The sequence below is a fragment of the Quercus robur genome, chromosome 1 (assembly GCF_932294415.1).
Source record: "Quercus robur chromosome 1, dhQueRobu3.1, whole genome shotgun sequence".
Taxonomy (NCBI): domain Eukaryota; kingdom Viridiplantae; phylum Streptophyta; class Magnoliopsida; order Fagales; family Fagaceae; genus Quercus; species Quercus robur.
This window is the reverse complement of record NC_065534.1, coordinates 1986450-2009587: the sequence shown is the minus strand read 5'-3', so window position 1 is coordinate 2009587 and position 23138 is coordinate 1986450. Positions and strand designations below refer to the sequence as shown.

At 36.0% G+C, this 23138-nt stretch overlaps 2 protein-coding genes across 5 annotated transcripts; one reads left to right on the top strand and one right to left on the bottom strand.

The window, feature by feature from the left end:
* Window positions 1-264: 264 nt before the first annotated feature.
* On the top strand, window positions 265-2412 carry LOC126715253 (uncharacterized). 3 transcript variants are annotated; one of them, XM_050415786.1, is made up of 5 exons: window positions 265-492; window positions 602-743; window positions 831-912; window positions 1067-1183; window positions 2108-2412. In XM_050415786.1, the coding sequence occupies exons 2-5, from the start codon at window positions 622-624 to the stop codon at window positions 2156-2158; spliced, it is 372 nt and encodes a 123-aa protein (XP_050271743.1). In that variant the 5' UTR covers window positions 265-492; window positions 602-621; the 3' UTR covers window positions 2159-2412. The 3 variants fall into 3 exon arrangements, with proteins under 3 accessions (XP_050271743.1, XP_050271733.1, XP_050271724.1); XM_050415776.1 differs by having other exon boundaries at window positions 267-500; XM_050415767.1 differs by having other exon boundaries at window positions 268-505.
* A 14496-nt stretch (window positions 2413-16908) lies between these two features.
* Window positions 16909-22872, bottom strand: LOC126715237 (mitogen-activated protein kinase 9). Of its 2 annotated transcripts, XM_050415750.1 has the most exons (11): window positions 22448-22864; window positions 20630-21038; window positions 20401-20528; window positions 20113-20172; window positions 19565-19714; window positions 19254-19407; window positions 19008-19147; window positions 18824-18897; window positions 17834-17935; window positions 17489-17732; window positions 16909-17296 (listed from the first exon to the last, which is right to left on the bottom strand). In XM_050415750.1, exons 1-10 carry the CDS (start codon window positions 22697-22699, stop codon window positions 17516-17518), a joined length of 1686 nt encoding a protein of 561 aa, XP_050271707.1. In that variant the 5' UTR covers window positions 22700-22864; the 3' UTR covers window positions 16909-17296; window positions 17489-17515. The 2 variants fall into 2 exon arrangements, with proteins under 2 accessions (XP_050271707.1, XP_050271715.1); XM_050415758.1 differs by lacking the exon at window positions 16909-17296 and having other exon boundaries at window positions 17488-17732; window positions 22448-22872.
* Between the last annotated feature and the right edge of the window lie 266 nt (window positions 22873-23138).

The window sequence follows — 23138 nt, the reverse complement described above, 5'->3', positions numbered from 1 at the left end:
GAAATGTTATAAACCAAATTGAAATACAGTGTAAAGAATAGGGATAAAATATGTGCTAAAGAAATCGATACTATTTGTCAAGGGACTTAAGTTGAATTGACACTTTCTCATGTACAAAGTGATTACGAGTATAAGAGAAAATATAAAAATAAAAATAAAAAATGGGTACAAATCTAAAATTTAAAAATTTTGGAAGTCAAAAAAACAAAATGACCTTAAAGTGTAAATTACAATTTAATCTAGTGCTGTATTTAAATATTTATTTTTGCTGAATATCTAGTGGTATTTATTTCCAAACCTTCGAAATCACAACTGGGAATCTTCTAAGTGTTGCTTAGTGCTAACCAATAAAACACCCACCACCAAATCACATCACAGTGAATCCTCCCAAACAACTTTCCCATAACATTGAACCCTTCTCATTAATCGCATTTTCCTCTACTCTAAATCCCAACTGTGGGATTCATTTCATAAAAGGAGACAGCCAAGGAGGTAACTCGGTGAGGTTGAGTACTTAAACCAAGCACCTGAAAATATTAATGCGCACGAAGTGTTTGATTAAATGTCTCACTGATGACTGCTTGGACATTTTTGCTTTCAGGGACGATTTGTGCATCATCAATGATGAGACTATACGATGGGGTCAAAGAGATTCTGAAGATTCAGAAGTTCCGGAGAATTGTGTCTTATACCGGATTCTACTGCTTTGCAGCTCTCGTGAGCTATGCTTACACGAGTAATACGTGAGTCTAGTTCCACTTCAAACTCCTTTAACTTGGTCTTACTGCTTATGTTGTTAATGACCCTTTTTTTATTTTTGGGTGTTGCAGAACGAGAGCTGGGTATTCTAGAGCTGACCAATTCTATGCATCTTACCCAGCTGGAACCGAACTCTTAACGGACACGGCTAAGGTTTGTGAAAATAATAGTATGATTTAAGATTTGTACTCTGTTGTTTTTGTATGTGAGTCATGGTTTTTTAAAATTGATGTTACACTGTTCTTTTATCTGTGATGGTTTTATTTATTTATTGGTGGTTATATTTGAGTTTGTGATTTGTTGGTAGTTATATAAAGCCGCACTTGGCAATTGCTTTGAAGTGGAAGAGTGGGGTCCGATTGAGTATTGCATCATGGCGAAACACTTTGAGCGGCAAGGGAAATCGCCTTACGCATATCATGCAGTAAGCACTGAGTCTGCTTATCCAATAGACATGATTTTTGCATCTCTATGATAGGAATTCAGTCACTTTTGTTTATTTATAAAAACTTATTAACGGTCAACATCCATTATTGGGGCTATGTTATATATATAATCATTAAAATTGATGCCTAAAGATGTAGATTCATGAAATCTTGAAAATGTTGTTATACTATTTGATTGTATAGCTCTCATTTTCTTCAGTGATCCTGTTTTGGTGAAACTGGTATTGTACCTTCAATTGATAGGTAAAAGTTTAACATAGGCTTTGAAGTTTGTGATTACAGTCAATTTTTGAATGACTTCTTACAAATTCGGGGCTTTTCTTGTAGCTAGAATGACATCTGACAATCCTGAAATTCTCTTTGGGGTAAGTTAGTGTGACAGGGTCCCAAAGATGAGCTTTTACAATAAGGCTAACTGACAAATAAGAGTAAAATGATTCCAGGAATACTTGGGTTTGAAACTCTAGGTGTAGCTTGTGGTATTGGCTTCAAACATAGAACTAATATTAAGGAGTCACATGCTGCAATGCATCATAGCCATGCTAGATTTAGTTAAAACTTGCTAAAAATCTTTAATGCAGGAAACAGGCTACAGTATACTTAAAGATTTCATTTGCACAGTTAAGGTGTTCTTTTTGTCCAGATATTAAATGATGTCTTACTCTCCATCCCCATTTCCACCTAAACTACTTCTATTCTTCTAAGTACAATTGCCTGCCAAATATTTGAATGATTATTGTTCATGTGCACATATCATTACCTTTGAAACTTTCTTTGATGATATCATTGCTCACTACTATACATGAAACATTATAGTCATGCCTAGTGAATAAGGTCTGCATTGACTGAAACTCCAACACTGTAGTGCTCTCTGACTTCTCCTTTTTATTCCATGCTTGCAGCAATACATGGCACACCTTCTCTCTAATGGTCAACTTGATGGAAGTGGCTAAAAGGAAATTCCAATGCTCTGTTAGAAGTGTAACTGTCATAACTTTTTAGAAGTTGAATTATCTGACGCCAATTGAGTGGAATAAACAAAATGAAGATTAGTAAGTAGAAAAATATGCAACGACCTTCCTTATCCCTTTTTTGGTTATATAATAAGAACTGCTTCTATCCAGCTTCAGATATATCTCAATGTTATATGGAATGCCATTTAGAAACACCCAAGATATGGTTAAGTTTCCAATGTTGGTATCTTTAATTGCTCTGCCCAAACGCAAGATATGTGGCAAATGATGCCGTACACTATATGTTCATGGTTTATTACAAAACAATGGTAGAAATTTATATAGATAATGCATTTATACTAATGAACGAACAAGTACTAATCCAACTGGCACCCCCTACCCTTGCAAGTGTGTGTTAGAGCCTTAAAAGGTAAGGTTCCGTACTCAAGATCCATTTAATACATGTGTAACTTGCCAGTATATATACTATCTAAAAATCAAAGCCAATTTACATATACTATCTAAAAATTGAAGCGTAGCTTTTAATTTCGCTATGCTCTTGTTGAGCCACATCATCAGCCAAGTCTTTTTTTTCTTTTTCTTTTTTTGATAATATTAAATATATTAAATTGTCCAAGATTTTACTAGGAAAAAAAAATCGTCTAAGATGATGTGTAAATTCAATCAATTAATATATTTAATATTATAAAAAATTAAATCAACAAAAAAAATGGTAATGTGGCCAATGATTTAGTCCATTTTGGTCTGTTAGGTCAAATTTGGTCCAGTTCAATCCATTATATTATTTGAAGTTATATTCATTCATTGACATGCCATTAGTGGAAATAGTAATTCCCAAAAAATTAAAAACCGTAAGAGTGAAATTGTCAAGCTTATCGAATTGATCAATGGTATAGTTGAGTTGATCCTAGTGGAAATTCATAGGGAAGTTCGATAATACTTAATTCCATATCTCAGATAGAATCCTTCCATGCCCAATATAGGTCTACTCACTAATCCCCTTCGGCTTCATATAAATCATGGCAAATATGATTAACTTTTTTTATTATATTAAAAAAATAGAAGAACAAATCAGTCCACTTCTTCCTATTCGATCCATTATATTATACTAACTTGTAACTCTATGCATATGCATAAATATACTTAAAACATATACATTAAGATGCATTGTATAATTCTTACATATGTAATTTAAATATTATTAATAGTCATTCTTATTTTTTAAAAACACTTTAAAAAGTCTTGTAAGAATGTTATGAGGTAAAAAATGTAACTTGTCTATTTTTTAAATATTTTTATGTTAATTAATTCTAGACTTTTTGGTTTTTGTACATAATAACTCACTTGAATGAATATTTATAATAAGATCTCATTTGATTCCAAAATTGAGAAATAAAACTCTTTCTAAAAATAAATAATTTAGGACATGTGGCGCAAAATTGAATTTCAATTATAGAATCTAATTGGATTTTCTCTAAGTTATACCTGCTAATATATATATATATATATATATATATATATATATATATATATATGTGTGTGTGTGTGTGTGTGTTGTGGGGGGGGGGGGGGGGGGTGGCCGAGGACCAAGGAAGGGATTGTTGAACTATTAGTGTTGTTGTTGGGACATCACATGCCTGAGGAGGGAATTCACCCGAGGAGAGGAGGAGAGGAGGAGAAGAGACAAAAGATTCTTAGGAGCTTAAGGTGGGAAGGACTGGCTGAGGAGAGAGAATCATGAAGGGTAGGGGAAGTTTCCAGCAAGAAGTAGACTGTTGTCTCCGCATTAAATGGTGGGCAACAGATTTATCAGCTGCATTGATGAGAAAGTGACCTAAACAATACTGTAATTCACAACTAAGCAGCTCTTTCTACCACCTTCAGCAGATGTTTAAAGGGATAGGTGTCACGATGAGAGTTTTGTTAGGTAAAGATGGGGGGTCAAGATGTGAAGTAGGGGGTGAGTATATAAAGAAAAGAGAGTTTTCAGAGAAAGGGATCCAGAAAAAGAAGAGTAAAAAGAAGAACATTGAGAGAAGAGTGTGAACAGTGTATTTTTCTGTGTAATATTGGCCTCCTCAAGAAAACTTGTAACTAGCCATCTTCATACATAATCCATAATAATAAGACTTCCCTCCTCATTTTGATCCTCAGGCTAAGCCTTCTCTTGTTGTTCGATCCACTCTCTTACAAATATATTGATTTGGGCCCAAGTTGAACTGTACAATCTCTCTATTCTAAATGGGCTTGGGCTATTAGATTTTTGGGTTCTTACAATATATATATATAGATGACTTATAAATTTGAATTTTTTTTAGTAATAAAAAAAAGGGTCAGAAATATAAAATCATTCAAACAACTCTCTCTTCCTCTAATTTTATATATAGTGTTAGATATATGACTATATTTTTTATGATTTATTTATATTGGACTCCTCATTTTCTACTCTAAATTAACTCATTTGGCACAAAAATTAAAAAATTTCGATTAGATGAGACATGTGCCGTAAAATTAAAATCTAATTGAAATCTAATTTTTATATTGAATTAACTAACTTGGTACAAAAATTTAAAAATTTTTAGTAGATGGGACACGTGGCGCAAAATTAGACTCTAATTGAATTCCAATTTAAAATCTAATTGGATTTTCTCTCAGTTTTACCTATTGTAAGGGCGAGGTTTGGATCCTATGCCCAAAAAGGTAAAAGGTTTAAGGCTCAAAAAGCCCAATACAATGAATTTGTAGAGAGTGGGCTGTAAACTAGGCTTCAATGACTTGGACAACACTCACAATGGATTAAAGATGATAAGAAAATAGAAACGAACAAGTTTTATGCAAAATAATTCTTCCTCGGCAAAGTTCGAGGAGAGTAGTTCTTGAATATATTGCTCTTAGACTTGATTACAATTACAATTCTTGTTGCTACAGTGTATTTTCTATAGATTCCTAGATGATCCCCTCGCAATGGGGTCTTTCTTCTTTGTATGGCCTTCCTTTGCTTCATCTCCACCCTCCACGTGTAGGTCAAGTTGTTTGCTTTAATCCTTGTCTCATCAGCACCTTCCTAAAATCTTTGGAGGTAGCTGTAAGGCTGAATATCACCGTTCATGTATCACCTCCATATTAATGCGGTTAGAAAGTTAGCTACAAAGTAATTAATGCGGTGGTAGCAGCTTTCTCTTAGTATTTCTTAGCTTCTCTTCATCTTATTCCCTCCTGATGCTTATCCTTACCAATAGAATTGTCCGGAACGTTGCTCTTGATAGCAGATCAACCCCTTTGACCTCTACTTTGTTAAGCCGAGGAGGTATTTCTCCTCAGACCACCTTCCCGAACCCTCATGACCAAACTCCTTCCACCATTCACTAATTTGCACTTCCTCGCTAACGTCTATCTGTCTTCAGACTACTAAATGTCCTCGGATAGGGCCCACGACTCAATATACATTTCTGGGCCTGTCATCCCTACACCTATTTATATATATATATATATATATATAAAGATGACTAATAAACTTGAATTGTTTTTAGTTCTACAAAAAAAAAAAAAAAAAAAGGCTCATAAATATTAATCATTCAAAAATTATGTTTTTTATGGTTTATTTATATTAGACTCCTCTTTTTTTCACTAAATCAACTCGTTTGGTACAAAAATTAAACAACTTAGATTAGATAGGACGCATGTCGCAAAATTAAACTCTAATTGAAATCCAATTTTTACATTAAATTAACTCACTTGGCAAAAAAATTTAAAAACTTGGATTAGATGGGACACGTAGCACAAAATTAGACTCTAATTAAATTCCAATTTATAATTTAATTGAATTTTCTCTCAGCTTTACTTATTATTATATATATAGATTCATTGACAAGCCATTTGGACATTGGAAATGGTAATTCCCCAAAAATTACAAACCGTGAGGGTGAAATTGTCAAGATTTTCGAAATGACCAATAGTAAAATTCAGTTGATCCCAATGGAAATTCACAGGAAAGTTTGATAATACTTAATCCCATCTCTAGTTCTTGTTACATTAAATTGATATAAAATATAAATTGACATATATCAATACAACATAAGAGTATCTTCATAAATGTTTTCTTATTTTTCCTTATAAATTAAATAAGGGGCGATTGCAAGTAAAACCCTTGATCCAAGGAGAAAGACATTTTCAATGAAATTGACATTTTGAATGACAACCAACACAGCTCACCCGTTTGCACAGGTTAGGCCCAATCAAGAAAATGGATGGATTGGGGTCGTGGTTGCTCAGAAGTGGACGAGGGAATCTTTGGTAACATAAAATGCTGCTTGAATGTTACTCGGCTTCTTTTCTCATGTCACATTTTAATAGAATGACATAGTGTGTTTACTTTTTCTTAAAAGAAAATTTAATAATTAATATCTAATTTACAAATAATTTATCAGAATAATGAATAATAAGTGATATATTATATATATACACGAGAAGAAAGTTTTAAAAAAAATCTATAAACAAAATCCTTTTCAACGCATTGAATCTTCAAGTATATTATATATGTAATTTACTCTCCATAATAAAAAATTTTAATCCAATAAAATAAAATAAAATGATATTTAACACTCACCCTACACAAATTAAAGCTCATTATGAATTCTTCTCAAGAAAAAAAAAAGTTCATTATGAAGACTTACCACTCAACTATATTTATAAACACTCATTCTGTACAAATTAAAGTTCATTATAAAGACTACAACAAAAACTAATTGGTATCTTAATTTGATAATAAAGAGTTATCATCAAAAGCAGACACTATAGATTGAAACTCTCTAAAAAAAAGTTCATTATGAAGACTTTCCACTCAAACTAAAGCTAAAAAGTCTCATATGTTGAATCAAGTAGGCTTTACAAAATTAGATTAATCAATAGAGATTGGGTGTTACCCAAGACATCTCTAAAATAGATACAATTTGCCTTAAGGCCCAAAATTTAATAAATAAAAATTATTTTTAAATTATTTTACTCTTTTTGAATGTTCAACATTTTATTAATGCATTTTACTACTAAAATTAGAATTAATAGTTTTTGAGATAAATTTATCACTAAAATATATTGTTCAATAATTAAAGTCCAACATTGCCAAGAGAGACAATAACTATCTAGAATAAGATATTTATTCTAATATTAATTGTTTTGATATTTTTAGAACCAAAATTTTTAAATTGCGTTTTATAAATATATGAAAATAATTTGACAATATATTTTACACTTGCTTCTAGTCCCAAAATGCATTTAGTCAGTCCTAGGCTAGGTTCTATTTTTGCAAATTGTAAATTTGAGTGAGATTTAAAAATAATCTATTTGAAACTAAATTAAGGTATTTATTTGAAACAACACCATGTCTCACTTAATTGGGACCCACGTGCATGTCAGTGAGACATTGGGCTTATAAGCCCGTCTCACCTAATGCCTTCTCCTAAAAAATGTAGAAAATCCTAAAGAACTTAATACTTATTATACGAAAAATTAAAAAAATTAAAAATAAAAATTGCCTCAAAAGGCACAATATTTAAAGAAATTAATTTGAGACCTTCGCCATAACACATTGGCCTCAACTTATATTAGTCTGAGACCTATTGAGGCTGGGTTTGGATCCACGTCCAAGTTTTGCGTTTTGCGTTTTTTTTTTTTTTTTTTTTTTTTTTTTTTCTACACACGTTTCAGGGGACAAGCGCAACAGTAAAGTACTGTTGCGCTCTGTTTAGCCCTGTTTTTTTTACTTTTCTGTCAATCAGTGGGTTCATGCACTGTTCATGAACCCACAAATTTCATTTTTTATCAATTTTTTCATTAAAAATGGGTCCCACAGTACGATTCACACATTTAAAAATTATTTTGCTACAGTGTTTTCAGTTTTCAGTTTTCAGTTTCAGCAAAATAAGTTCTATCCAAACACACCCTGAGACGACACGATTTCGTCGTTAAAAGCAAAAGCCCTAGTGATAACCAACCGACTTCATTTGGCTACACTGTAAATATCCCTATAATTCATCCATAACCTTCACAACGTTCACACAGCGCCACTCTGCGTCTCACACGGCTCTTGTAATCAAAAATTGCACAGCTTTAGCTTTAGGATTAGTGTTTATATAATCTACCAAAATTCATTGCCTTAGTTACATACAAACTAAGCCAAGCAAAGGGCCCAGGCAAATAGGGGAGAGCAATAAAATCGGCTCTGAAATAAACTACCCCGCCTCCAATCGCCATTACATTTTTTTTTTTTTTGGGTCAGAAATGGCTACTTATATATTAGAAGCAACAAGTCTATTACAAAAAGTGTTAGCTTTATCACTAGCTAAGAGCATTAACATTGAAGAATGCTAATGCCATAACTAAGGTCTTTTTGGCATTTCATAGTTAAAAAACATTTGCATCAAAAAATGTTATACCTTACTATTACAAAATTTTTTGCAATAGTGCTACAGTACAATTCTAAACTTTAGAATTGTACTGTAGCACTATGCTAAAAAATATATATATATTTTATTCCACCCCTTAGTTGAAAAAAAGTGATGATATGAAAGAAATAATAAAGAAAGATTAAAAAAATAATATTTTAATGAAAAAGTAAAATAATAGAGTTTTTGGATGTAAGGTGTATTGTAAAATGGTATGGTATAATTGATAAAGTAGCTTTTTGGGATGGTAAAATAGGATAGAGTAGCATTCTTCAATGCTGATGCTCTAACAGATACTCCACCACAGGCAATGGTTCCACAAAAACTACAAAAGAGAAATTACGTCTAGCCCCTACTCTAGTTAAAGCATCCGCGCAACAATTTGCTTCGTGGTAGGTGTGCTCAACCCGTTTGTTGGGGATGGCTCTCAGAAGGGTCCTGTAGTCAGTCAAAAGAGGATCCATTAGCATATTGGCAGAATCATTATTCATTAGTTGGACAACACTCTTAGCATCCAATTTAACAATAAGGCTATTAAGATTGAGGTCCTTGGCCAGAATAAAACCATCTCTTAAGACCCACAACTCTACCATAAAGCTATTAGTGCAGCCAAGACTTCTAGAGAAGCCTGCAACCCAGTACTTCACCAGTGGGAACGCTATTATGCATGCACAGCCAAAGGTAGAACTAAACCCGAGGTGGTGCAGCAATCTTCCAAACCCATGACATAGCTATAGTATCCAAGTTCAAGGGTTTTAAGCCTCTTGCCAATAAATAAGCTAAAGATAGAGAGAAAGAACCATTTTTGGAGTAAGCCCAAATGAGTGAGTCTTCAACATTGGTGTCACATGAGAAAGGGGTTACTTTTAAGCTCTCCAGAATTTGATCAAGCAATACAAAGGAGCTATTTTGCAAATTCCAACCAGTGCCATTGTCAAAGCATTGATGCAACATCACTTTGTCTTCATCTCTTGAAAGTGGTCCTTCAATAAGACTTCAAAGGGTGCCATTAGGGAGCCAAAAGTTGACATGGAGGCCATTACATTACTTCCTACAAATGATCTGCAATCTTTTTTCTTTTTCTTTTTTTCAATTGTAACCACATTTTTATCTTGGGAAATTTTTATTTGTTTATGAGTTTTTTTCAAAACGAGCAAGATTATGCTGACAAAAAGAATAGATTTTATCGAGTTTGATTAGTTGAGATCCATAGTCATGTGACCAAGTTTGTTTAGTTGAGGATCTATAGCTAATTACAAATTTTAGGATAAAGGCTTAGTTGTTGTAATAGATTTATTCATAAGAGTATTAAATTTCAACCATTTCTCTGTCTCTTATAGTTAAGACTTTATTCTGAATTGGGACCACATTAGATTTGTAATAATTAAAAGGGTAATGTTAATTGGTTCTGAATTAGTCAACATTAAGATTTATAATAATTAATATTATAAGACATATAATAGGAATAGATACCATGTCCTACTTTTTGTATTTTGCTTTATACTCCACTAATAGTGGTTCGTCATGTGTATAATCTTTTTTCTATTTAAAATTTTGATTATTTTATAAGGAAAATAAAAAAGAATACACTTAAAATAAATTAGAATTATAAGCTAAAAAGTTTCTCTGAAGTTAGGGTGAGGCTCCTGCCAAAACCCTAGCCGCCTAGTAGAAGTTGTGCCTAACTCTAGGGTTTAGGCTTTTCAGTTTGTGTCAATCATACTTGTACGATTACCTTTTCAAAGTCAGTGAGTTGTCTTTCGGTTTCAACGCTTGCAACCGAGGGTTATCATGGAAGACTTGTCTGTGATGTGGAAAAAACTTTCGCTATCAGAGGAGGAGGAGAATGAGTATAGCGGTCAGATCTTTAAGACGATAGGGGGGAAGGTTTTAGCAGCCAAATTCTTTACACGTAGAGTATTGAATATGGAGGCTATAGCTCGAACATTCAAACAGTTGTGGCAGACAAAGAAGAGTTTTGAGATCAAAGATATGGGAAGTCATGTGGTTCTCTTTGTGTTTTTAGATAAGATGGATGTAAACAGGGTCCTCTTAGGAGAACCATGGAGCTACGATAAACACTTGGTTTCTCTATGTCGGATGGAGAAGACCGTTGCAGTAAAAGATTTGGTTTTCGATAAAACGTTTTTTTGGATTCAGGTCCATGACTTACCAGTGGGGGATATGAATCCAAATGCGGTTGCTGAGATCGGTAAAGTCTGTGGAGAGGTACAACCAGGACTTAGAGAGTGGGGCAATCAGGATGGAAGCACCTTCATGAGAATCAAAGTTGGGGTTAACATATCGAAACCACTTTGTCAAGGACGCAAAATCTATCATGGGGATGGGGAGATCGGCTGGGTTAGATTTAAATATGAATGCTTGCCAAATCTGTGTTATTGGTGCGGTCGGCTTACCCATAGTGACAAGGAGTGCGATGTTTGGGTGAGAAGTAAGGGCTCTCTGACTGAAAACGAAAGGCAGTATGGTGCTTGGTTACGTTTGCCAACTTTTAATATGAGGAAGTGCGCAACGATCAAGGTGGGTGGCGTAGAGGATGAGGAGGGTGGTGGTGATGTAAACGGTGATAAGTCTCATGGAGGAGTCACGAAGGAAGTAAGAACGGAGAATAATATAGAGTGGAGTGGGATGTTTGGATCAAACTGGGATCATGGTACTGAACCGAGGGAGGAGGCAGGTGGGGCTAGGGCGGTTTCGCCGACGGAGCCACCCCACGAAGTAACGGATTACGTGATTACAGGAGATGCGAAAATCTCGGAGATTATCGCGAGGAGTACGCCAGATTTCCAGGAGGTTCTGAACGGAATTGACGCTGAGATTTCAAAGTTTGAGTCTATAGTAGTGGGCTCAAGTCCAATTGGGCCCGATATGGCCTTAGTGCAATCTGAGGGCCAATCCATTAGTAATACACCCACTGGTGTAGGCTTCAATCCAAAGCTGGTTATGACGGAATCTACACAGGGCAGCGCACAGGATAACAATCATAAAACCCGTAGTTGGAAGAGATTGGTGCAGGATAGAAACCCAACTGAAACCCAGCCCGTGCCTTTTATGAAGAAAAGACTTCTACGTGATAATGAGGATAGCAGTGACGTTGTGCATGCAGGAAAAAAACTTTGTGCAAACCCCTTACCAACGGTGGTGGCTACTAAGCAGCCCCGCCGAGAGCCATGACTTGTCTAGCCTGGAACTGCCGTGGGCTTGGGAACCCACGGGCAGAGGATGAGCTTGAAGAATTTATTCGAGCACAAGATCCCCTAATTGTCTTTTTGTCCGAAACCTGGTTTGGAAAAAAGCAGTTAGAAAAACCTGCTCCGTATGTTGAAATCCAAACCACACTTACCATGGTGTTGTATGGGTGATTTTAATGAACTCTTACACATGGAAGAGAAGAGGGGTGGGCGACTTAGATCGCATGCGCAGATGCAAGCTTTCCAAGACACTTTAGACTTTTGTGGCTTCATGGACCTTGGCTTCACAGGTCCGGAATTCACCTGGTATGGCAGACGACATGGGCATTTGATTTGGGAGCGTCTTGACAGGAGAGTGGCCAACTATGATTGGCTATCTAAGTTTCCAGCTGCTACGATTCGCCACCTTCACTGCTATTCTTCTGACCATCGCCCTATTAGTCTTGTATTCAACCCCAACAATGAAGCTCAGCATTGGAGTAGACACCCATTCCGTTTTGAAGAGATGTGGTTGGTCGATAGAGGATGTAGTGATACAGTGTTGAGAGCGTGGCAATGTGATCACCAAGGGACCCCATGTTCAAGGTAACAAGAAAGCTTAAGAAATGTAAGAAAATGTTGAAGTTGTGAAGTAAGGAGCACTTTGGAAGTGTTAAGTCCCAGATTGCTAAGAAGAAAGAATTATTGTGGAAAGCGGAAGAGTTGGCTGCAAAAGGGGGAGATTATGAGTCAGTTGTCACCCTTAGACGTGAACTCAATATTCTACTTGACAAGGAAAGCCGGATGTGGAAACAAAGAGCGAGAACACAATGGTTGGCTAAAGGTGATAAGAATACAAAGTATTTTCATGCGGTGGCTACCCAAAGAAAAAGGAAAAATTTTATAAAAGGAATCCGAGATGATGAAGGGGTAGGGCAGTCAGAGGACAAGGCGGTGTTTTCATTATTTGTTGACTTCTATACTAGGTTCTTTACTTCTTCAAATGGCCATAATATTGACCGAATCTTAGAGGGTGTGAATAAGGTTGTTTCTGAGAGTATGAATGTTGAACTGTTGAAGCCTTACAGCAAAGAAGAGGTGGATAATGCTATTAAACAAATGGCACCTTTAAAAGCACCAGGTCCAGATGGGATGCCGCCCATTTTTTATCAATCTTTTTGGCAAAATGTGGGTCCAGAAGTTATTGAAGCTGTCCTCTCCTGTTTGAATTCTAGTACTCTCCTTAAATCCATAAATCACACTTTCATTACTTTAATTCCTAAGGTTTGCAATCCTGAAAGAGTCTCGGAATTTAGACCCATTAGTTTATGCAATGTGCTTTATAAAATCATTAGTAAAGTTATTGCAAATAGACTCAAACCCATCTTGAACTCTATAATTTTAGAGGCTCAAAGTGCTTTCATTGCAGATAGACTCATTACTGATAACATTCTGATAGCTTTTGAATCTTTGCACTATATGAATACACAATGTTCAGGAAGAGAGGGGTATATGGCCATAAAACTCGATATGAGCAAAGTTTATGATAGAGTGGAATAGTGTTTTTTGGAAAAAATTCTATTACGTATGGGTTTTACAGAATCATGGGTTGCAATGATAATGCAGTGTGTATCAACAGTGACTTATTCCATACTCATCAATGGAGAGCCAAAAGGCTTTATTCGGCCTTCAAGGGGATTGAGACAAGGTGATCCTCTTTCTCCCTTTCTTTTTCTGTTTTGTGCAGAGGGTCTTAATGCTCTCTTGTGTAAAGTAGCAGAGGACAAGGAAATAAAGGGTCTATCTCTTTGCCGGCAGGGTCCAAGGATTACTCTCCTGTTTTTTGCATATGATTGCCTTCTATTCTGCAGGTCTAATGCAGCTAAATGCCTAAAAATTCAGCTCCTACTTGAGTGGTATGAAGCTGCTTCAGGCCAACAGGTGAACAGGGCTAAGACAACCATTTTCTTTAGCTGAAATACTTCTGAGGAGGTTCAACAGGAGATCAAGGATCTATGCCGGCAATAAAGCACTATAACAAATATTTGGGTTTGCCATCTTTTGTGGGGAGGCAAAAAAAAGCATGCTTCAATCAAATCAAGGAGAAAATTTGGAACAAGATGCAAGGATGGAAAGAGAGACTATTATCTCAATCCGGGAAGGAAGTAATGATTAAGACTGTGATTCAATCCATCCCTCCCTATTCCATGAATGTATTCCACTTGCCACTTGGGTTGATAAAAGATATAGAATCTATGATCCGCAAATTTTGGTGGGGGAATCAAGATAATTCAAGGAAGATGCAATGGGTGAAGTGGAAGACGCTTTGCTCTTCAAAGGCTCTTGGAGGCATGGGGTTTCATGACCTTCGACAATTTAATGATGCACTACTTGGTAAATAGGTGTGGAGGCTTTGCCATAAAGAAGATACCTTGCTGTATAGAGTGTTTAAGCCAAAATATTTTCCTTCGGGTTGTATCCTTGATGCTAAGATTAATCCTCGGAGTTCCTTTGCATGGAAGAGTATAATGCAGGCAAGGGATGTTATTTGTAAGGGTGCTAGATGGCGTATAAGAGATGGCTCTACAATAGATATATGGAAGCATAGGTGGCTGGACTCTTCAGGTGGGGGAAAAATCCTATCTCCTTGGATGGATTCATCTATGGCTGTTGTGAAAGACTTGTTCATCACAGGAACGAAGATGTGGAACTCAGAACTTATTGATCAGATGTTTTACCCTTGGGAGGCAGATTGTATAAAGAGTATGCCTGTTAGTCTTTATACTGACAGGGATGCACTTATCTGGCCGTGGACCCCGGATGGCAATTACTCAGTCAAGAGTGCTTACCGGATTTTAGCAAATGAATCATTCTTATCCCAGGCTGGCTCGTTTAATCCAGAAGCTTCAAAGCCCTTGTGGAATGGTATCTGGGGGCTTAAGACCCCTAACAAAGTCAAGCACTTCCTGTGGCGAGCGTCAAATGAGTCTCTACCTACAAAGCCCAATCTCTGTGCACGACATATCCTAACAGATAATAAGTGTGGACTTTGTGAAGAGTTTCCTGAAGATGTCATTCACTGCTTATGGCTCTGTGACCATGCCAAGAGTATTTGGTTCTCGGATCAGTCCTTTTACTACCCACGTACAAGAAATTTCAAAAGCTTTGGTGACTTGGTGTCCTTCGTGTTATCGGAATTATCTTCAGGTACAGCTGCGCTCTTTTCCGTAGTAGCTTGGTGTATATGGACTAGACGTAATAGAATGAGAGAAAGGCAACTTGTGTGGGACGTTGGCGAAACAGTGAAAAAAGCGAGGGAGTTGTTGCAGGAATTTAACGACGTGCAAGACATTCCTACACGGGCTATCATCCCTCAGGTTGAAACAAAATGGCAGCCACCTGGTGTTGGGCTTTTCAAGATCAACTTCGACGGCGCTGTGTTTGAGGATAGGAAGATTGCTGGTCTGGGTATTGTCATTCGCGACGAATCTAGGATGATCATTGCGGCCCTCAGTCAGAAAATCCCTTTGCCAAGCTCGATGGACATGGTGGAAGCTTTGGCTGCTAGGCGAGCACTTATTTTCGCACAAGAGATCAGCATCTTCAAGGCCGTTGTGGAAGGGGATTCCTTGAAAGTAATACAAGCACTCAATAACCCAAAGCCCAACAGAACTCAGCTGGGCCATATTATAACTGATATCCAAAGATTAGGAGCTGGCATGCAATTTTGTAATTTCATTCATATACGTAAGGGGGGCAACAAGTTGGCCCACTCCCTGGCAAAGAGAGCCGTTTTAGCTGCTGATACAGATATGTGGTTAGAAGAACTACCACAAGACTTGATTGATGTACTTCAGTTTGATCTCTCTTACTAAAGTTGACTTACCTTTCCCTCAAAAAAAATAATAATAAAAAAAATAAAAAAGAATACATGACAAGTTTTTTTTTTTTTAAATAAAGACAAGTTGTTATTTATAAAGTATATAAAGTGCACATAAAATGTGAGACAAAATATTTGTATTCACATACTATGAACATTGTAATGTATTTCAGATATATACATTTTTTTAATAGATAGATAGTAAGAACGGATAAGTGAGTTTTGAACTACAAACAAATCACATGACCAATACAAAAGATATCATTACCATTGGAGAACCCTATAATTCAAATGCATACATTTGCTTTGAAAGGCACATCATAAAGCTAAGTACATATGTTGTCCAAAAAGCTCCCATCTTTGAATCATGAAACACTATACTGTGCTCTATCTAAAACTTTTTCTTTCCTTATATTTCCTTTGTGTATGTATGTTTGTCTGCACATCATTTGGAGGATGTAGTGCTACATAAGCAAACCATGTCACATGCAACTGAAATGAAACTTCTAGTATTTTCTTTATTCTCATCAAGATAAACCTTTACATAAAAAAGTCTTGAAACTCAACATAGCACCATGTGCAAAAGAAAATGCCTTCATCTCCATATTGTTGCGGTAGAATATCTTCTTTTTAACAATCCTCTCTAACAAGAAAACCGAAATACAAAATTTTAAGTTTTAACTACTATGCCGTGTCTATTAGTTTTTCCTTCATCGTTTAATACTATCTTGCTGGGCTTTTCAATGTAAGATTCATTCCCCTAGTATAATAAACCACACACCATGCAGATTTTATGAGAAAAATTGCAAAGAACAAAGGCATAAGGATGTGCCCATGCCATATAACAACAAATAAAAATCAGTCATACTTATTTCAGTTGAGAAACATTCAGCTTTTGTCACTAATTGCAAAAATTTGGAAGGCTGGAGCTGAAGACATCAAGGAGATTCTTGGGTAAAAATTCTGACGACCTTTGGTGATTACAACCATTTGTTTGTACACAACTTGTCAGAAGCATCAATCAAAATGGTGTTCTCTAACGATCTAATCTAACACACAAATGAAGGTGTGTTATAATAATCCTAATTACTAATCCAATCTAGTTGAAAGTACTTAACAAATGATTGCCCTTGATATGAATCTCCAATTCAATATTTCTCTAATTGTAACATTAAAAAAAAAAATTAAAACTAAATTGCACCCAAAAAAGAAATACACTAACCATGCAACTCTGTCTCTTTGTGTAATTTACAAGCAGATTATTTGTGAGCTACAGAGTTCAGGAAGAATTCCAGGATGTTTTCATATAATTCAATATTTCCCTGGTCCATATAATGCTTTCATATCATTTAACAGCTAAAAGCTAATTCAACAGTATGGAAGTTTTTGTTAAGACAACACTAAAACTAAAATCCTAGCCAAAAGAAAACCCACAATGAGTTATAGAAACTGCAACCACCCACAATTAAGGGGGGATGTTATGGGCTTAGCATGTAAAACAAAGCTATCCCATGCGCAGCTCAGAGGTAAAATTCTAATATGGTGTTCCAACTGCCTATGACAACCAATCAACCACCTCTTCATCATGCTCCACGATTGTTTCTTCCTGTGAGAAAATACAGCAGAGATCACACAACAGAGGATGCAGAGTTAGATTTCTCTGTCCCACACAACTGAAGCTTCCATTTCACACGGCCAGTAACCTTTGTCATGTCATTTTCAATAACGGATTACAGGCAACAAAAAGTGCCAGAGTGTGTGTATGTGTGCGTGTGTTATGTAATCAAAGAATACTAACCTCACAATTCTTTCCTTTAACATCCACTCACTTAGAAGCACTAATGCTAGCACTCTTCAATAGGCTGTGGGGACTATTACTTGGTTTGCTAGGGTCATGCTGCAATGCTGATGCATTTTGGTTAGTGCTTTCTGCTTTCTCAATTCCTTCTGACATTGGAGGGCTCTGAAGGGTTGCACGGGAAGCTGAAGCTGCATTACACTTCTTATTATCCCCATTTTGATTGGGTACAGAGACCCTTTCCCTGAAAGAATGAAGGGTAAACATCAGTAGGGAAAAGACAATAAAATCAAACAAACTGCATAACCATTAAAAAGATATGACATATTTTGACCAACACTTAACCTGGGCAAGGATGCATGTTTCCTTTCGAGTGCAGTACTTCTTCCACCTTTAACAAACTGCTCCTCAAGATTAGCAAATAGTCTCTTGAATCGATCAATTCCACTGGTTAACATAGAACTCATTTAGCTTGATAATGACAAGTCTTAGGACAAAACAAGGAATTTAGAAAGCAAACAGAAAAATCACCAAGCATGAAAAGTATATAATGATTTGATCAAATCAGATGATGCATAATAATCCCCATGAAGTAAAAATACAAGTTCTCTGAAGAAGCAGCAGGAATTTTTGTCATTCAAAAAAGTTGACTTTGCAGGATAATGCTAGGATTGAAATTGCAACAATACTAGTAATAAAATAAATACCCACTACACATGGCCCCATGGACTGAGTTGATTCAAGATAAGGGAACGAAAAAATGTGGAGGAAGACCAAAAATAACATTAGTAGAAGTAGTAAAAAAATATATGGCAATTAAGGAAGCAAGAAAGGGTATGATTTAGGACAGACTAAAATGACGGAAAAGAATACATGTGGCTGACCCTAACTAATCTATTGAGAATCCATAGCTGACCCCAAAAATTTGGGTCTAAGGCTTGGTTATTGTTATTGTTGCTATAGTCCCATGGCTTTAAAAGGCTAGGTGCATAAAAAACCATGTCAGAAATAGAAGGTGGACATGCAGCAATATGCCCTTTTCCTGAATTTGGGGAAGAACAAAGTACCTCATACTTTATCATGACCAATAGTGAAGAAAATAGGTAAGGTACCAAGATCCATAATAAAGCAAAACTAGCATTTTGTTGTTTTAACAGGTTATGATAGTACTTTTCAACAAGCACCTCTGATGGGAACATTTAACATACGTTACACACACACACAAACAACCACATGACTTTAACATTAGGCTCCCTCATTTTACAGTAGATTCACTCACATATAAACATGCATGTACACACCCATCATCATCAACATTAATAGTAGTAATAATACCTAGGATACATGAAGCTACTCTGATCTGCACCTTGCAGATACTCCTTAAGCATTTGCGGATGATACTCTAGAATCTGTATGCTTTAAGATTTACAACATAAGCAGATGGCAAGGAAGGAGAGAACAACCAAATCAAGATATAAAAAATAACACCACTGAAGCACTATCACCACTGTAGTCGTACCTCTCTATAAATTAGCTCTCTTACATCATCTTTTGACAATTTCCTCCTTTCAAAGTCAAACTCAAGTTTTGAAATGGGTTGTCTAGATGGTTCATGGTCCACATTCGCTAATCCGTCAAAATATGGATCAGCTAATGCCTGAAAAAGAAACAAGCATGGATATCAAGAAAAATAGATATATGATATCTAAACATATGAGAATTTTAAAATGCATCAGAAATAATCAGTTTTACTAATATCTTATCTCTTCAGCAGATGGGCGATCTTTAGGATCAAATGCAAGCAACTGCTTTAATAAATGAAGAGCCATGGGATCTGCATTGGGGAATTTTTGTGAGAAAGGAGTTGGTTGCTTTTCCCTCATGCAACTTAAATATCTCCTAGCCTTATCATTCCGAATCTGCAGGAAATACAAATAAACCAAAGGTGAGCAAACAAGAACATAATATTAAAATAAATGTACGTTGAAATTCATAGAGACAACTACTTCACAATTATGAAACAATGTTTCAAGATCTATGTAATTGTGAAAGAAGTGACTGAAAAAGACAACAAACCTTTGTAATGGATTCAGGAGGAGGGGTGCCAAGCAAATCAGTTATGATATCCAATTGATGTACCACATTTTTCCCAGGAAACAATGGTTTTCCTGTTAGCATTTCTGCAAATATACATCCTATGCTCCAAATATCAATAGCAGGGGTGTACTGCAAAAGACAGTTCATGATAACAAATTACCAAAATGTGCAGGTGATTAGTTCCATTTTTAATTCTACTCGAATATTACAGATCTAATAAAACATGGACGATGAGTATACCATACAAAATGTACAACAGACACAAATATAACGAGGTAGTGTAGAAACATAATCTTATGCACCAAATTTGTATTCACGTGCAGTAGGTAATATAGATTCTTTAAATTTCAATTGACACCATTAGTAAGATCTCATCATCCCATCCAATGCTATTAAAGGGGCCAACTTAGCACACTCAAGCACAGATATTAAGTGAGCATCGCCTCTGAATGAAGTAAGCACATGTTTTGGAATATATATGACATCATTTGAACAGAATATCTATGAAATATAACCAGAAAACTTACCTTAGAGAAAAATGAACCACAGAGTTCAGGAGCGCGGTACCATCGCGTTGCCACATAATCCTTAGAAATTATATTTTGTCAGCAAATGTACAGAATTTATAATAAATAATTAAAAAATTAAAAATCATTGAGCTTAACAACTTTTTTTTAAGTGATTTTTGGCCCCAAGGGGGAAGGAAAAGGGTAGATTCGAACTAGTGACCTCCGCTTCATCAGACGTGGTCCCTAGCCGATTGTGCTACCCCCTTGGGGTTGACACTTCACAACTTTCACAATGGAAACACCTACGGTCCAGAAAATTGTGGATGGGGCATCATCAAAAGCTGCCCGAGCAAGCCCAAAGTCACATATCTTCAGCTTGCAATCCGCATTAGCAAGTATATTTTTTGGCTTTAAATCTCGATGGAAAACATTAGCTGTGAAAAAAAAAATTTATATATATATATATATATCAGGCCATCAACTTCATTAAAACCAAAGGAAATTCTATCTTAGAACAATGAAAATGGAGGCCAACCTGTATGAATATACTTTAAAGCTCGAAGAAGCTGGTATAAGAAGAATTGAAAATGTGCAGGTGTAAGATCATCATTTGCCTTAATTACTTGGTGAAGGTCAGATTCCATCAACTCAAACACGACATAAATATCTTGAAATTCTCTTCTAGATGGAGGAAGCATTATATGTTTTATTTCTACAATATCCGGGTGTCGAAGCAGCCTAAGAAGCTTGACTTCTCTCAGAATACGTGTTGCATCAGAAACATGCTCAAAGACATCATTGATTTTCTTTATAGCTACTCTCTCTCCAGTGTGAGTATCAATTGCAGAGGCAACGACACCATAGCTTCCTTTGCCAACTACTTCTTGAATTTCATATTGACTTGCCTCACCATATTCTGTGAAAAATTCTTTGTCAAGCATGCTCTGATTAAATCAAATTTTAATTAGCAACTCTTCAAAAGCAGGTAGAAATAAAAATTGAAAGCATGAATAGAAGAAGAATATGAAATTGTATAGTTACTGCATAGCTGAAAAAATATATATATCATTAACATTTTCTGTCTAAAAAAGAAAAGGAATTACTAATTATTCCATGGATATAGAGCACATATAATACTTCGATGTGTTAAAGTCCTTCACATAGTTTCTCAGAAAATGTATTCCATAATAATGGAAATTCCTTTAATATCCTATTCAAGTTCCATGCTTGTGATGGGAATCTTGAGAAAAACGTACAGAAAATGCACAAGGACGTTCTAGAATCATTTACAGATTATACCTAGTTTTTAATTAATTACAAAGGACGTTGTAAGTTCCATAAAATATGAGCCAGAGAACATTGTCAATAACATCACATTGCTAACAAATAATTTTCTGAAATGATATCGATTTAGCAATCAAATAAATACCAGATAATAAAGTAAACCAACCATCAAAAAATCATTAATTAACCATTTAAATTAACTTATTTAATCAAAACAAAAATGTAACATAATGTTGTTGCATCAACGTCAAAACACGCACAGACATCATAGTCAAGACAAGTATCAGTTTCTTCCAAGCTAGCTACACCGACTCAACCTTGTTATGTGTTAGAGTAAATATCTCATACACATGTAAATTCATATCAAAGAATTCTACGAAATTCATTTCCCTCTAAATTTGACAGAATGATGTGGAAAACGCCGATTGATTCCCATCACAAAAAAAAAAAAAAACCAAGACAGCTTCACATCCCATAGAAAGAAATAAAATACATCCTAGAATATTAACGTGGGTGTCCAATACTCTTCGAGCACCCGACTATTCCCCCGAAAATGTGTAGTCTCGCACACATCGGCAACCTAGGACCTCATGAATCACACGAAACTGAGGAACCGTTAGATCAACCCGTCGGGGTTGTCCTTGAATGTTAACTATCAATAGGTCAATTTTTTTAACACATGAAAAATCTTCATATATGCAAATTCCACAAGCTAACACTAACAGCAGCATAATTAGATTAACGAACAAGCTTTGAAAATAACAAAAACCTCGATCGAGAACACGAAAAACTGCTCGCTCGGGCGATCTCTCTCCGTGTTCTCCAAAGACACACACAAATACAATTGATACGAATCGATCAAAGGGCTCCACGTCATATAAATACACGCATAAATTGAAATAGCGCTACACAAATTTGAGCTTTTCAACTAAAAAAGTCGGTCCAGTAAATACAGCAGAAGTAAATCTTATATATCATATAATATTGAGACGCTCTCTAAAAATGCGAGCCTTAATCATCTTATCAAAAACTATAAAGAGAAAGAGAGGGGATTGTGTGTGTGACTGACCTTGTTAGGATCGGTGGGGGCGAGCTTGTGAGCGGTCCGATCGGGGACCTTGATCGGCTTCAAACCTGAGATATCTAAGTCCACAGTGATCGTCAGCTCCTTTTGACTTTCATTCTCGGATGATATTTGTGTTTGTACGGCGTCGTTTTGGGAGTGATAATCATCATGATCGTGATCATCAACGGCAGAGGAGGATGTGGATGAAGAAGAAACAGAAGAGAGGCGTTGGAACCAGCGAACCAAGCCGGACATGATTGTAGATTAAAAAAAAAAAAAGTCTGTGACGCGCCGTATCCTATCTTTTCCCAACCAGCAATAGCTTTAGCTTTTCGTTAGTCGTTAGCTTTAGCCGCCTGTTTATCTCTGTCTCTGTCTCTGTCTCACTATGTTTTGCAGTAAAGAGCTTATCGATCGATGCCTGCTGTTTGGATTTGGCAGTTATAGGGTGGGGTTTGGTTTTTCTCCGGTGTTTTGTAGCGACCAATAATTTCGTGCCATGTCAGCATTGTGTGATGGTGTCCGTGTGGAACCCACTCTCTCCACGAATCTCTCCGTTTTTAAAGGAAAAGCAATTGAAATACCATCCCCTTTTTATATTTTATGATTGGAGGCTTAGAGCATGGCAATGATACTCGCTATTGTAGACGCAGTTGCATGGACTAAAATTTTAGTGGCAACTATTTTAGTAATG